This window comes from Alosa pseudoharengus, unplaced genomic scaffold (assembly GCF_046254945.1).
Source record: "Alosa pseudoharengus isolate Yale_2024_CS ecotype anadromous, Long Island Sound unplaced genomic scaffold, YU_APseudo_1.1 YU_APseudo_1.1_scf_4, whole genome shotgun sequence".
Lineage (NCBI taxonomy): Eukaryota > Metazoa > Chordata > Actinopteri > Clupeiformes > Clupeidae > Alosa > Alosa pseudoharengus.
This window is the reverse complement of record NW_027468774.1, coordinates 2,685,126-2,697,625: the sequence shown is the minus strand read 5'-3', so window position 1 is coordinate 2,697,625 and position 12,500 is coordinate 2,685,126. Positions and strand designations below refer to the sequence as shown.

The window sequence follows — 12,500 nt, the reverse complement described above, 5'->3', positions numbered from 1 at the left end:
GTTTAGCCTACCTAACACCTACACGCGAACAATATAGCGTTACAGCAAGACATCATCAACAGGGTTTTGTCATGTTTCCGCGAGCCCGAAGAGGAGGCGGGGGGAGCATCCGGGTTCATCGTGTGAGAGTTGTTTATTCAAATAGCGGGCTATTAAAACGTGTGCTGTCTATCGAATCTAATTTAGCAAGCTTCACAGAACAGCCTAAAAGCTCCCTTGACTTACCTTTAATTTCAGTCCCAAGTACACATATAAGATAAAGATATAGAAGCGTGTGGGCAGCCATATCTCGGTCACGGGCGTCTGTGCAGTGGCATGGCTTTGTGTCGCCCAGGTGCGGGACAGGTGAGGGGGGGCGTGGTTTACCGGGATGATGCGGAGGCAAGTACGGTTGCCAGGTCGGGGAGATTGACTGAAAACTGCATATGCACTGATTAATAGCACAGGTACTGTACTGTAAAAAACTGGGGAACTCTAATGTCATTACATATTTTACATGGTTATGGTTATGGTTACGCTTTTGTCCAAAGCGACATAGCCTACAAATACAAAACAATATAATACAATATAAAATTTAACAGGGAACAAATTAAGACTATAATAAGGAGAATAGCAATAATAAACAACCATGTCAATTAAATCAATAGCGAAATAAACAATGAAAAAAGGGAATATAGCAATAATAAACAATAATGTGCATTCAATCAATAATAATAACAGTAACAATAGCATGGTAAGACATGTATTTACATCTCTAGCAGGGATGTAGTGGTAAAATAAGAGGTGAGTAAACCATGAATTCTGTGATTACGGTGAGGTGGACTTCGCCATGCGGTATCGTATTTTTAGGTAAATAAACTCTTTTGAGAGGATAAACTCTAATAAGAGGTGGATAAACTCTATTTCTGAAATTTCAGAGCTGGATAAACTGCATTTACTTGCGTTTAGTCTCCAATACATCCCTGATCTCTAGGCTAGAGGGCTATTCAATGTTGTCCTACTATGATAATACATTTACAGCCAGAAATATGTAGAGCATAGAGCCTACACAACACCTGCCTGACATCTTAAAGGGATACAGGGAAACTATTGCCTGACATCTTAAAGGGATACAGTGAAACTATTTTCGGCTGATGTTGATTTTAAGTGGTTTCATATGATGGTAGTCAACATTTCGAAAGTAATATTGAAGAATATAGTTAACGTACTGAAACGGCATTAAGTTATATGTAAACAGAATGGATGGATGGAAGATGAAAACTGGAATGACAATTTTTAGGACGGTGCAACAATCCCTCTTGCCCAAGAGTGTCTAAGGAAGGCTTGTTTTTAGAACCTTATTCTTAAATAGATTAGAAAAAAAATATATAGATAAAATATAATATAATTATTTATTTATTTATTTATAAGTTACACTCACAACACAACAAATCAATATATTTTCTGAAAAACTCAACCACACTTTACTCAACTCATATCAGCTGAAACACGGCAGACCTGGCAACACCTGTTACCGGTGAGGACCAGGAATCTGAGTATTTGTGGAACTGGAATAACCGGTCAGTCATGTGGACCAAAGGTTTTTTTTAAGCTGTCAGGGAATATCAACTATATCCTCAAGACTTCAGACAAACTTATGGTTTTTTTTAAGCTGCCAGGGAATATCAACTATATCCTCCAGACTTCAGACAAACTTATGGGGTTGTGAATATGCTGAAATATTGTTTCATAGTGGAACCGCAGATGTAAAGCATTATAACATGGTAATTGCTCATTCTCCCCTGGATGGGCATGAAGACTTCACCGCAGTTTAAAGCTCAATTCGTGAACACTGAGTTTGCAATGCAAGTTCTCGTATGGCCCATTGCCATAATTTCTCCTATGAAAAGATGGAGCAATATGACAAGGATATGACGTGATGCAGACTACTGCAGGGCCAACACATGAGCCAGACCTATAAACATGGCAAATATGAATATGAATCAACACCCGTCATGTTCTTTACAGTATTGCTCCTACATTAGAAAATGCAGTATTTTATGCAATCAAATATTACACAACATGACTTTAATTAAAACTAGACCAAGAACTGAATAGGTGAATGCAGTTGTGATTTGGGCATAAATCTCAGCTGAAGGACAGGCAGGTATTGCAGGTGGGGCAACAAGACATACCTGCAAACATTAGGCTGTGAAAAGGAGGGAGATTTTCAGAGTCTACTTTAAATGCCATCACCCCACTGCTGTGCGCTGGAGTTTTAAGGAACCCCATGCATTTGTACACAGGCCCTTTAACATTAAATAGGCTAAAGGGTTACTTTCAAATTCATCAATGATACAGCTGCTTATTTAAAAAGGTTTTAAAAAGGTCGTCAGTGGTTGTTATGCAGCCAAGATGTATTACGCAGCAGTCAACATCAATGAGCATGTGGTCTGAGCTCATGCGGTAGAAACAAATATGGGCATCAGAACGAATGATAATATATTTATAATAATTTCATGTGTATGACATGCTTCATAATCAGTATTTTTTAATTAATTTAAATATTTTTTATTCATCTAAGACAAATGCATTGTAGCCTATATTTTGTTTTTAGGACTATTTTTTGTGTTAATGAATGTCAACGATTTGATATAGCCTATTCATTAAATTCACACAAAAAACTTGGGTGACATTGTGGCAAATTTGATCAGAGAAAGCTAGCCTTAGCCTTAGTCAGGTAGCACTTGTAGATAGGGCTAGGGGTAAGTGTGAGTGAAGCACGCCAGGCAGGGTGATATCCTCATGTTAGGTTGCCAGTTACCATGACGTTAACAGTCACCAGTCACCTGTACACTGAAAACAGAGAAAACACTCATTTGATTTTAGAATTACCGCTGGTGTGCATTGCACCGGGGCCCAGCATAGCTACACTACGCCACTGATTAGCACTGGTGTGCATTGCACCGGGGCCCAGCTACGCTATGCTACGCTACTGATTACCACTGGTGTGCATTGCACAGGGGCCCAGCATAGCTACACTACGCCACTGATTAGCAATGATGTGCATTGCACAGGGGCCCAGCATAGCTACACTACGCCACTGATTAGCAATGATGTGCATTGCACAGGGGCCCAGCTACGCTACGCTACTGATTAGCACTGGTGTGCATTGCACAGGGGCCCAGCTACGCTACGCTACTGATTAGAACTGGTGTGCATTGGCGCCCCCCCCCCCCCCCCCTGGTGCCCCCGTGATTGAAATAAACATGTTAAAGTGTCCTCTAAAGTGTCCTATCGGCTGGCCTTTACATGGGAAAAATGTTTCAGTGCCCTCTACAGTGCCACTTCAAACAATACGTTTGAAGAACATGTCTTAATAAGTGCCCTTCTAGTGTAGTAAACGTAAGGGTCTAGGCCAGTGGTTCTCAAACTTTTCACAATGACCACCTCAGAATACCACCTCAGGCTCTCCAAGTACATTTGGCCAATTTCACATATTGTATATTGTACATACTGTTTTGCGTCGTTTGTTGCTGGCAGGTGCCATGGAAGCTTCACTAGTATGTGCTGGGCTCATTGTCACCAACTTCAGTTTCTGCTCGACATATTCCCACACTTCTCTTTCTAATACTCCCCGTTTGGACATATTCACCACACTTCTCTTTCTAATACTCCCCGTTTGGACATATTCACCACACTTCTCTTTCTAATACTCCCCGTTTGGACATATTCACCACACTTCTCTTTCTAATACTCCCCGTTTGGACATATTCACCACACTTCTCTTTCTAATACTCCCCGTTTGGACATATTCACCACACTTCTCTTTCTAATACTCCCCGTTTGGACCCTTGATTGCATGGATGTTTTTAATCCATCATGTTTTGCTTGCCATCACAGCTTAGCTTGTCAACCATTTGCTAATGCTCCATACAGTTAAACTAGCCTAGTAGGTCTATTGGCTCCTATTGGCTGATATAAAAACAAATATAGGCTTACTTTGTTCCTTAAAGACAAAATAAAATAGTTTAAATTTAACTTCAGTGATTGTGTGGTAAAGGATTTTGAATTATATAATTAGAAGTGATTATGTCATCTCTATAACAATAAATCTTGGAGACTCCTGGAGTAGCCTACCACCAGAAGGAGTCTGCGTACCACCAGTGGTGTGCTGCACGTACACGTCCACTTTTAGGGGAAATATGGGGTAACAGGGTTGTCGTGAACGAGTAGTCACAGTCAAGCTGCCTGTTAAGCTTGCCGAACTTAAGCTCTAAAATATTTGGTTTAGATGTAGATCACGGGTGCGTTAATTTTGAAAATAGAGTATTGAAGTAGCCTAGTGGGTGTTTGGGAATGAACGTTAGCTCAGATGCTTTTTGAGACTTTTGTGGTCTTAAAGGAGAATTCTGGTGTGATATTGACCTAAAGTGTGTTGAAACATGGTGGTGCTTCGGCATCACACCGGAATTCTCCTTTAATGCAACACTTTACAAAGCACTGACAGGGCCACCAAGGACTGTGAACAAAAATCAAGAAAAAATAAACATACCATAGCCTAAAATTCCAAATAATACACAGATATGGCCTTATTATGGCTTCTATGCAAGACCTGCTCAATAAAACAAGCGCCCTATGTTTCATTTGTAGGTGACTATATCTAATTGAATTGTTGTTATGAACTTGATATGTGATGATTCTGTGAATACTGGATATGGGCCCCCCGTTGTACAATGCCTGCATACCACAAATAGTGCAATCATACAATCAATGAGAGCATGTGGTTATAAATTCTTTGATGCAACAGTTGCTTTTCTGGACCAGTGAGTGACATGTGGGTAATTTTCTGCGGCATCTTTGCAATGGGATAATGGGATGCAATGGGATGTTCCCTACATGTGCCTTTCTGATGGAAGAAAAAAGTGCCCTATGAGATAGCTCTGCGTCACTATGAACAGGGATGTAGTGGAGGCTAAACGCAAGTAAACGCAGTTTATCTATCTCTGAAATTTTAGAAATACAGTTTATCCACCTCTTATTAGAGTTTATCCACCTCTCAAAAGAGTTTATTCACCAACTGCAACTTTTAACATAAAAATACTCTGTATTATCCACATTCACAATATGTATACTCATCAACACTCTAGGAACAATTTAATACCACTGGTGTTGTTATAAACATTGGACAATAACCTCCACCATCATCAAACATGTTCTGAATGCCATGTTCTAAATGCCTTTTTTGATACCGCATGGTGTAGTTCACCTTACCGAGATCACAGAATGCATAGGTTACCCACCTCTTATTTTACCACTATATCCCTGACTATGAAGTGTCCTTGCAATGGAAAGGAACAAATCCCAGTAGGCTACAATGAGCCCTATAGTCTGGGATGGATTACTGAACGGGCCTACCGGGCCCAGGCGCAGGGATGGATTACTGAACGGGCCTACCGGGCCCAGGTGGCCCTGAAGCATGGCGGGAGAAAGCGTTCTGTGAGACTCCCTTTCTCACCTCTGACCAGTCTCACAACAATGCCCCCTGCTGGCTCTTTGAGACTCGACTCTGGAGACATTGCCTACTTTAACCTGCATCCTCACACTCACACAGACAATTATACATGTAAACCATCACGCTTGAGGCGATTTGGAAAATGTATTGTAAACGCCTTGCACTTGTAGGGTAGCCTACTTGCTGTCTTTGAGGGAGTTTTTTTTTTATTATCTTATTTCCAACTTTCATCAGATCCTGCCACAACGTCAGTACAATGAACATTGAAGACATTAGAAATCACTCTATTCACCCTTGCGAAAACATCTTAGTTGGGTAGTACTGCTCACGTTTATGGTGTAACTTTTATTAGAATCCTTTTAAAATGCATGACTTCTTTTTGACAGTAAAGGAGATAGCTTTGCTGCATACACGGTTGCTACGGCAAGTGGGAAGGATCATGTTACGCATTTTTTTTTCTCCCTTCAAGACCCTCCAGCTGAATTGAGAAGCTAGTTAGCCAGGGCTGGGACAACAATGATGTCGGAGCAGGAGGCTCTGAAGTGCTCCAGCGCGAGAAACCGTGGAGGGGTACAGAGAGTTGAGGGTAAACTCCGCGCTAGCGTGGAGAAAGGGGACTATTATGAAGCTCATCAAATGTATCGGACGTTATTCTTTAGGTAAGAGTCATTCACGGTGCATATTGATTTGCGTTCAATTGGTGTTTGGGGCCTTCCCTTCCAGACCTTTCTACACCTCAACCCAACTAGCTCCTTCAATTATGATTGGTGGGCGGCTGGTTTTGTTCCGCCTCTTTTGACAATTATTCTCTCTGTGTGGGTATTTCAACATGTCAATCAGTTAAAGCCTCCGTACACACCAACGTTACCTATGCTAGGTGCACGATACTAGCTAAGTAATGTTCATTTTAGAACACTGCATTTATTCATGCAATGTCCTAGCCGATTTTTCAACATATACAACGCCCTGATATATTGCAAGAGCTGTTGCTAAATCATATCGTTTTCATCTGTCACCAAAATGTCAGGGTCTATAAATGAGTTTACAGATGGCTAATAACGCTAAGCTAAGCTAGATACGTTACCGTTAAGTTATCCTACTAGTAAGAGCTAGTAACTCATTAAAACACCTATTTGTTTCCGACAGGCAACTTAAAGTGCATATTCGTTAGCTAGCTGTCTATGTTTTTATTGAGTAGCTGGTCAGTGTTAATTTATTTTGTATCTCCACCTTGCTTCGCCCATCTAGTTAGCTTGTTAGCTATACTTGTACCAGATCATTTGTAGGTTGGAAACCGGCTAGTTAGCGTTAGCTAGCATTACGTGGCCCGAAGTGTCAAACCCGACATGACTTGACAATTCATACTCTGGGCACGTTTCGCGAAACCAGTTTCATAAGAAGGACTAAATTAATCTCCTGTGTCATATGTGCTAACTGCTTTCTATTGGCTAGCAGACCTTAGACATTTGACATACACACACACCGGTCACTTCATTAGGTAGGCTACAGCCTGTTAGTACTGGGTTGAACCCTATGGTTGCCTTCAGATCTACATGAATTCCTTGTAGCATAGTCTCAACAAGGTGCTGGAAACATTCCTCAGAGATTTCAGTCCTGACATGATGGCATCACTCAGTTACTGCAGATTTGTCTTTGGCCTCGTCTCCACGAATCTCCCATTCCACCACATCCCAAAGTGTGCTCTATTGGATTGAGATCTGGTGGGGACTGTGGAGGCCATTTGAGTACAGTCATATATCATTGTCATGATCAAGAAATCAGTGTGAGATGATTCGAGCTTTGTGACATGGTGAGTTATCCTGCTGTAAGTAGCCATCAGAAGATGGGTTCACTGATCATGAAGCGATGGGCATAGTCAGCAACAATACTTAGGCTGTGGCATTTAAATAATGATCAGTTGGTACTAAGGGGCCCAAAAAGAGAATATCCCCCACACCATTACACCACCACCACCAGAATACCCCCCACACCATTACACCACTACCACCACCACCAGAATACCCCCCACACCATTACACCACCACCACCAGAATACCCCCCACACCATTACACCACCACCACCACCACCAGAATACCCCCCACACCATTACACCACCACCACCAGAATACCCCCCACACCATTACACCACCACCACCACCAGAATACCCCCCACACCATTACACCACCACCAAAAAAAAAACACCCATTTAAAATGCTACCTTCAGATCTACAGTAATGTCAGACCTTTGATAGACTTTATTTGTATGCCAGTGTTGCCACCGAAATAGACAACTTCTTTGACCTGAGGCCCGGTCATGGCATACTTTGGGGTCATAGGGCCCACCTACATGAACCCACCCCCCATCAAATTATCATTATATCACATCACAATTATTATTGTTATGCTATATTGTTATACATGCACTTCAAAGCAGCCAGTGTTTAAAGTGCTAACATTGTTCACAAAAAGTTTGAAAACATGCACATCAGGGGACTGCTTTACTAATGTAAAATATAATTAGAATAGTTCCATTGTTTTTGCATGGTTGCATGATAAATACTTCTCAAAACAACAGCAATTATATGGGTGTCATCGTTTTGGGATGTTTCCCTCATGCAAGCATCATATACTGGTACTGTTGGCAAATGGCAAGAATATTTACATATTTAATTATGCCACAAGCTTTTGGCCACGTTATTCAAATTTGACTATACAATACTCTAGATAGTGTATTATAGTCTGTGCTCTGTTTTTATGGAAGTTGCATAAATCCACATTGTTCTATTAAATGTAGTTTCATAATTAAATAGCTTTCCAATAGGTTGAATTGGAGATTTGCTACCAACGTTATCAAGTGGTTTCAGTTTCTCTCACGCATTGAATGAACACTCATACCACCATTTAATTGTATGCCTCTATGTTTGATGACACCAAATTAGCAAGTAATTCATACTGATTGGAGAAAAGTTTGTTTTCTTTTTCTGTCGGTCCGCTGTTCCTTGATCAATTGCGCAGCAAATTATCAGACGAAGCCCCGGGAATAATTTCACTCCGCGGCTCCGGACCAGCAATGTCCACGTTACGGCCGGTGCTGGTCCGCGCGGCCCATAGTTTGAGAAACGCTGGACTTTGAAAGGCGACAGGAGTTGAGGACTTTGCAAATGAGCCTAACATCAGCATGTTCAAAACAAGTAGGCTACAGGCACTTTGCGCGTCTTACCACATAGGTTACTTCACTTTATCAGTTGGCTTGAACGCTAAAAAAATATGCGTCGTGACTTATTGACCATGGGAAATGACGCGCACCTTGATTGTTGATATCACGGGCGCCGGCATGTTCGGTTTAACGTTTTTTTGTATGAATGAATTACAGTAATGACACGCCGTTGCGTTGTCAACGTGAGACACTTCACTTTATTTCAATTTCCACAATAGGTTACTATATTAGTCAGTCTGGACTAGCGTAACCTACTAGCTTAGCTCCCCCCACTTAGCTCTGCCTAATAATTAATTGCGCTGAAAGCAGGCAGGCACGCAGCTTTGCTGCTGGCGTTAACACTTGTGTACCAGGTGTGGAGTGGCACCAGGTGTGGAGTGGAGTGGCACCAGGTGTGGAGTGGAGTGGCACCAGGTGTGGGCTCTTGCGGTAGTCCACCTGCTCCACCTGCTCCATGGCTCCACCTGTTCCACCTGCTCCACCTGCTCCATGGCTCCACATGTTGTGTATTGGGATGCTCCTCTGCTCCTCAGGTGTGATGATGAGCTTAATGAGTTACTGTAGCGGTAACTGCAGTGTGTGTGTGTTTGGCTGCTAGATGGCTCTCCAGCTCATGACGTGGATCTATGTTGACCCTGTGTGTGACCTTTGAACGTGACCTTTGTGTGTGTGTGTGTGTGTGTGTTGCAGGTATATGTCACAGTCAAAGCATGCGGAAGCTCGAGAGCTCATGTGTAATGGAGCGTTGTTGTTCTTCAGTCATAATCAGGTGAGTTCTGAAATCCTCACTCACACACTCACGCACTCAGTCGCTCACTCGCTCGCTCACGCTGCTGTGCATGGACTCACTCCTGGTTATAGGAAGGATTTGGAGAGTTCAGATCCAAAAACAGTTAAAGGAATTATCCGGAGTAAAATGCACTTTAGATCAATTTACGGATGATTGGGAGTACATACGTTGAGTTGACATCAAAATCATGTCATTCGGATGTGTTTTGAGAAAGTTCGATTGTACCGTTTTCCAGAGTGTAGCGCTGTAGCTGAACATGGGGGCTCAGGAACATACCCCCAGAGTGTAGCGCTGTAGCTCAGGAACATGCCCCCAGAGTGTAGCGCTGTAGCTCAGGAACATGCCCCCAGAGTAAGGTTGTCACGATTTCGATTTTATTTCTAAATCGATCGAAATGACATCTCGAACTTCGAACTTAAAAGTAGAATCGACGATGCAGCCACACCCCCAATGTCACGTCCAGCATGTATGCCAAGACGCACAAACACACATGCACGGGCTGAACTGCAGCGTCACTCCTCTAATTTTAGGCTGCAGCCAGTTAAAATATAGGCCTACACATCAACCTACCGAAATCAAAGCCCCTCTTGCTACTTTGAAATCACCGTTGTGGAAGTATTTGTTCATTCACGTCAATTAAAATCAACTTAGCCTACTCAACTTAGCAAGTGAAAAGATGATCTAATTACAGTCCAAAGTTACTTTAAGGCTTAAAATGCACATTGATAAGTACATATTCCATGAACACTAACCTTGGGTCTCCTTGGAGTGTGCTGAAACAATCAAATTAACATTCTGTGTTGTTTCATTTCATATGTTCACGTCTGTTTTAGCCTAATGTTAGTTCTGTTTACATTACAACCTCGCGGTTGGAACGGTTTCAAAGCAGTTTCAAAATAAAAGCCCCCCGAAACAGAAAAGGAAAAGGCCAAAAAGAGTAAATAACACATAAGGAGCATTAATAGTAATATTTAAAAAAGATCGAAAATCGAATCGAATCGTGACTTTAAAATCGAAAATTACATCGAATCGAGGATTTAGAGAATCGTGACCCCTACCCCAGAGTGTAGCGCTGTAGCTGCCCAGGAACATGCCCCCAGAGTGTAGCGCTGTAGCTGCCTGGAAGCTCTGTTGGCTACAGCAACTCGAGCTCAGTAAAACTGTTTTTTTTTTCTTTTCGTACCGACGGTACTGGGTGACCTCGAGAAACGGAGATCTATGTGAAAAATTGCAGGATTTCTCCTTTAAGTCCATCTTCACATGCCCTTTTGGCTGGTTTATTTTGAAACCGCTTTTTATTTTGAAACCGTTCCTTCCAACCGCGAGGTTGTAATGTAAACAGAACAAACATTAGGCTAAACAGAGACGTGAACATAGTGAAATGAAACAACACAGAATGATAATTAGATTGTTTCAGCACACTCCGAAGAGACCCAAGGTTAGTGTTCATGGAATATGTTATCAAGGTGCATTTTAAGCCTTAAAGTAATTTGTAACTAGATCATCTTTTCACTTGCTAAATTGAGTAGGCTAATTTAGTGTTAATTGACGTGAATGAACAACAAAATACTTCCACACCGGTGATTTCAGAGTAGCAAGAGGGGTTTCGATTTCGGTGGGTTGATGTGTATATTGTAGGAACAGAAATTTGTCTAGGGATCAGAGAAATGAAGTCTCAGCCAGTCGGGAGTTGAGTCAGAAGTCTGAGAGCTTTATTCACGGAATCCGGAGGCCTACGTCATGTAGCTAACAGACGCAGTCTGATGTTACAAGCAATGACACACTTCTTATACCCTCTTGACAAGACATGACATCTCCATTAATGGTACGCAAACCATTTTACGACCTGGTTAGTTGTAGAAGTTCACCATATCTATAAGGTTGTATCCCCTAACGACCGACATCTGTGGAATCCAGCGAAGATTGGCCCCAAGACAGTAAATAAGGCCTGGGGCAGCAGCCCGCTGGAGCAGAGGCCTGGCCGTCCTTCTCTAAGGCACACACAAGCAGCATGGTTTCACAAACACCTTGAACATGGCATTCCACAGATGTTGGACATAAATCTCTCCTACTTTCTGCCTACTGCAGCTTTTCCATCTTTAACATGTTCTCAGACCAAGAGAGCACATGGATGAACATGGCACACACACATGGCGATCATCTCTAAGGCCAAAATGTCTTACTACAATATTTTATCTGGCTGCAGCCTAAAATTAGAGGAGTTGACGCAGTTCTGCACGTGTGTGTGCGTTTGTGCGTCTTGGCATACAGGCTGGACGTGACATTGGGAGTGTGGCTGCATCGTCGATTCTACTTTTGAGTTCGAAGTTCGAATTCGAGATGTAATTTCGATCGATTTCGATATAAAATCTCCCCTGTCAGTTATACTTGGGAAGCCGTTAACTTACCTGGGCGGCTATGTGTGGGAGTCCCTGCTGAGTACAAGTAACTAAACGTGTGTGTGTGTGTGTGTGTGTGTGTGTGTGGTAAATGTGTGTTGTAAATGTGTGTGTAGTAAATGTGTGATGTGTGTGTGATGTGTGTGTGTGTGTGTGTGTGGTAAATGTGTGTTGTAAATGTGTGTGTAGTAAATGTGTGTGTAGTAAATGTGTGATGTGTGTGTGATGTGTGTGTGTGTGTGTGTGTGTGGTAAATGTGTGTGGTAAATGTGTGTTGTAAATGTGTGTGTAGTAAATGTGTGTGTAGTAAATGTGTGTGTAGTAAATGTGTGATGTGTGTGTGTGTGTGTGTGTGTGTGGTAAATGTGTGTTGTAAATGTGTGTGTAGTAAATGTGTGTGTAGTAAATGTGTGTGTAGTAAATGTGTGATGTGTGTGTGATGTGTGTGTGTGTGTGTGTGTGTGTGGTAAATGTGTGTTGTAAATGTGTGTGTAGTAAATGTGTGTGTAGTAAATGTGTGTGTAGTAAATGTGTGATGTGTGTGTGATGTGTGTGTGTGTGTGTGTGTGGTAAATGTGTGTAGTAAATGTGTGTGTAG

At 42.0% G+C, this 12,500-nt stretch overlaps 2 protein-coding genes across 2 annotated transcripts in view; one reads left to right on the top strand and one right to left on the bottom strand.

Moving 5' to 3' along the window:
- Window positions 1-324, bottom strand: part of adam9b (ADAM metallopeptidase domain 9b) — a 33,529-nt gene extending 33,205 nt beyond the window's left edge. The window contains exon 1 of the mRNA XM_076266883.1: window positions 226-324. Within this exon, the coding sequence (XP_076122998.1) occupies window positions 226-286 (61 nt within the window). The 5' untranslated portion in view covers window positions 287-324. The remainder of the gene's footprint in view (window positions 1-225) is intronic.
- A 5,636-nt stretch (window positions 325-5,960) lies between these two features.
- get4 (guided entry of tail-anchored proteins factor 4) overlaps window positions 5,961-12,500 on the top strand; it is a 17,481-nt gene continuing 10,941 nt past the window's right edge. The window contains exons 1-2 of the mRNA XM_076266881.1: window positions 5,961-6,153; window positions 9,404-9,482. Coding sequence (XP_076122996.1) covers window positions 6,011-6,153; window positions 9,404-9,482 — 222 coding nt within the window. The 5' untranslated portion in view covers window positions 5,961-6,010. The remainder of the gene's footprint in view (window positions 6,154-9,403; window positions 9,483-12,500) is intronic.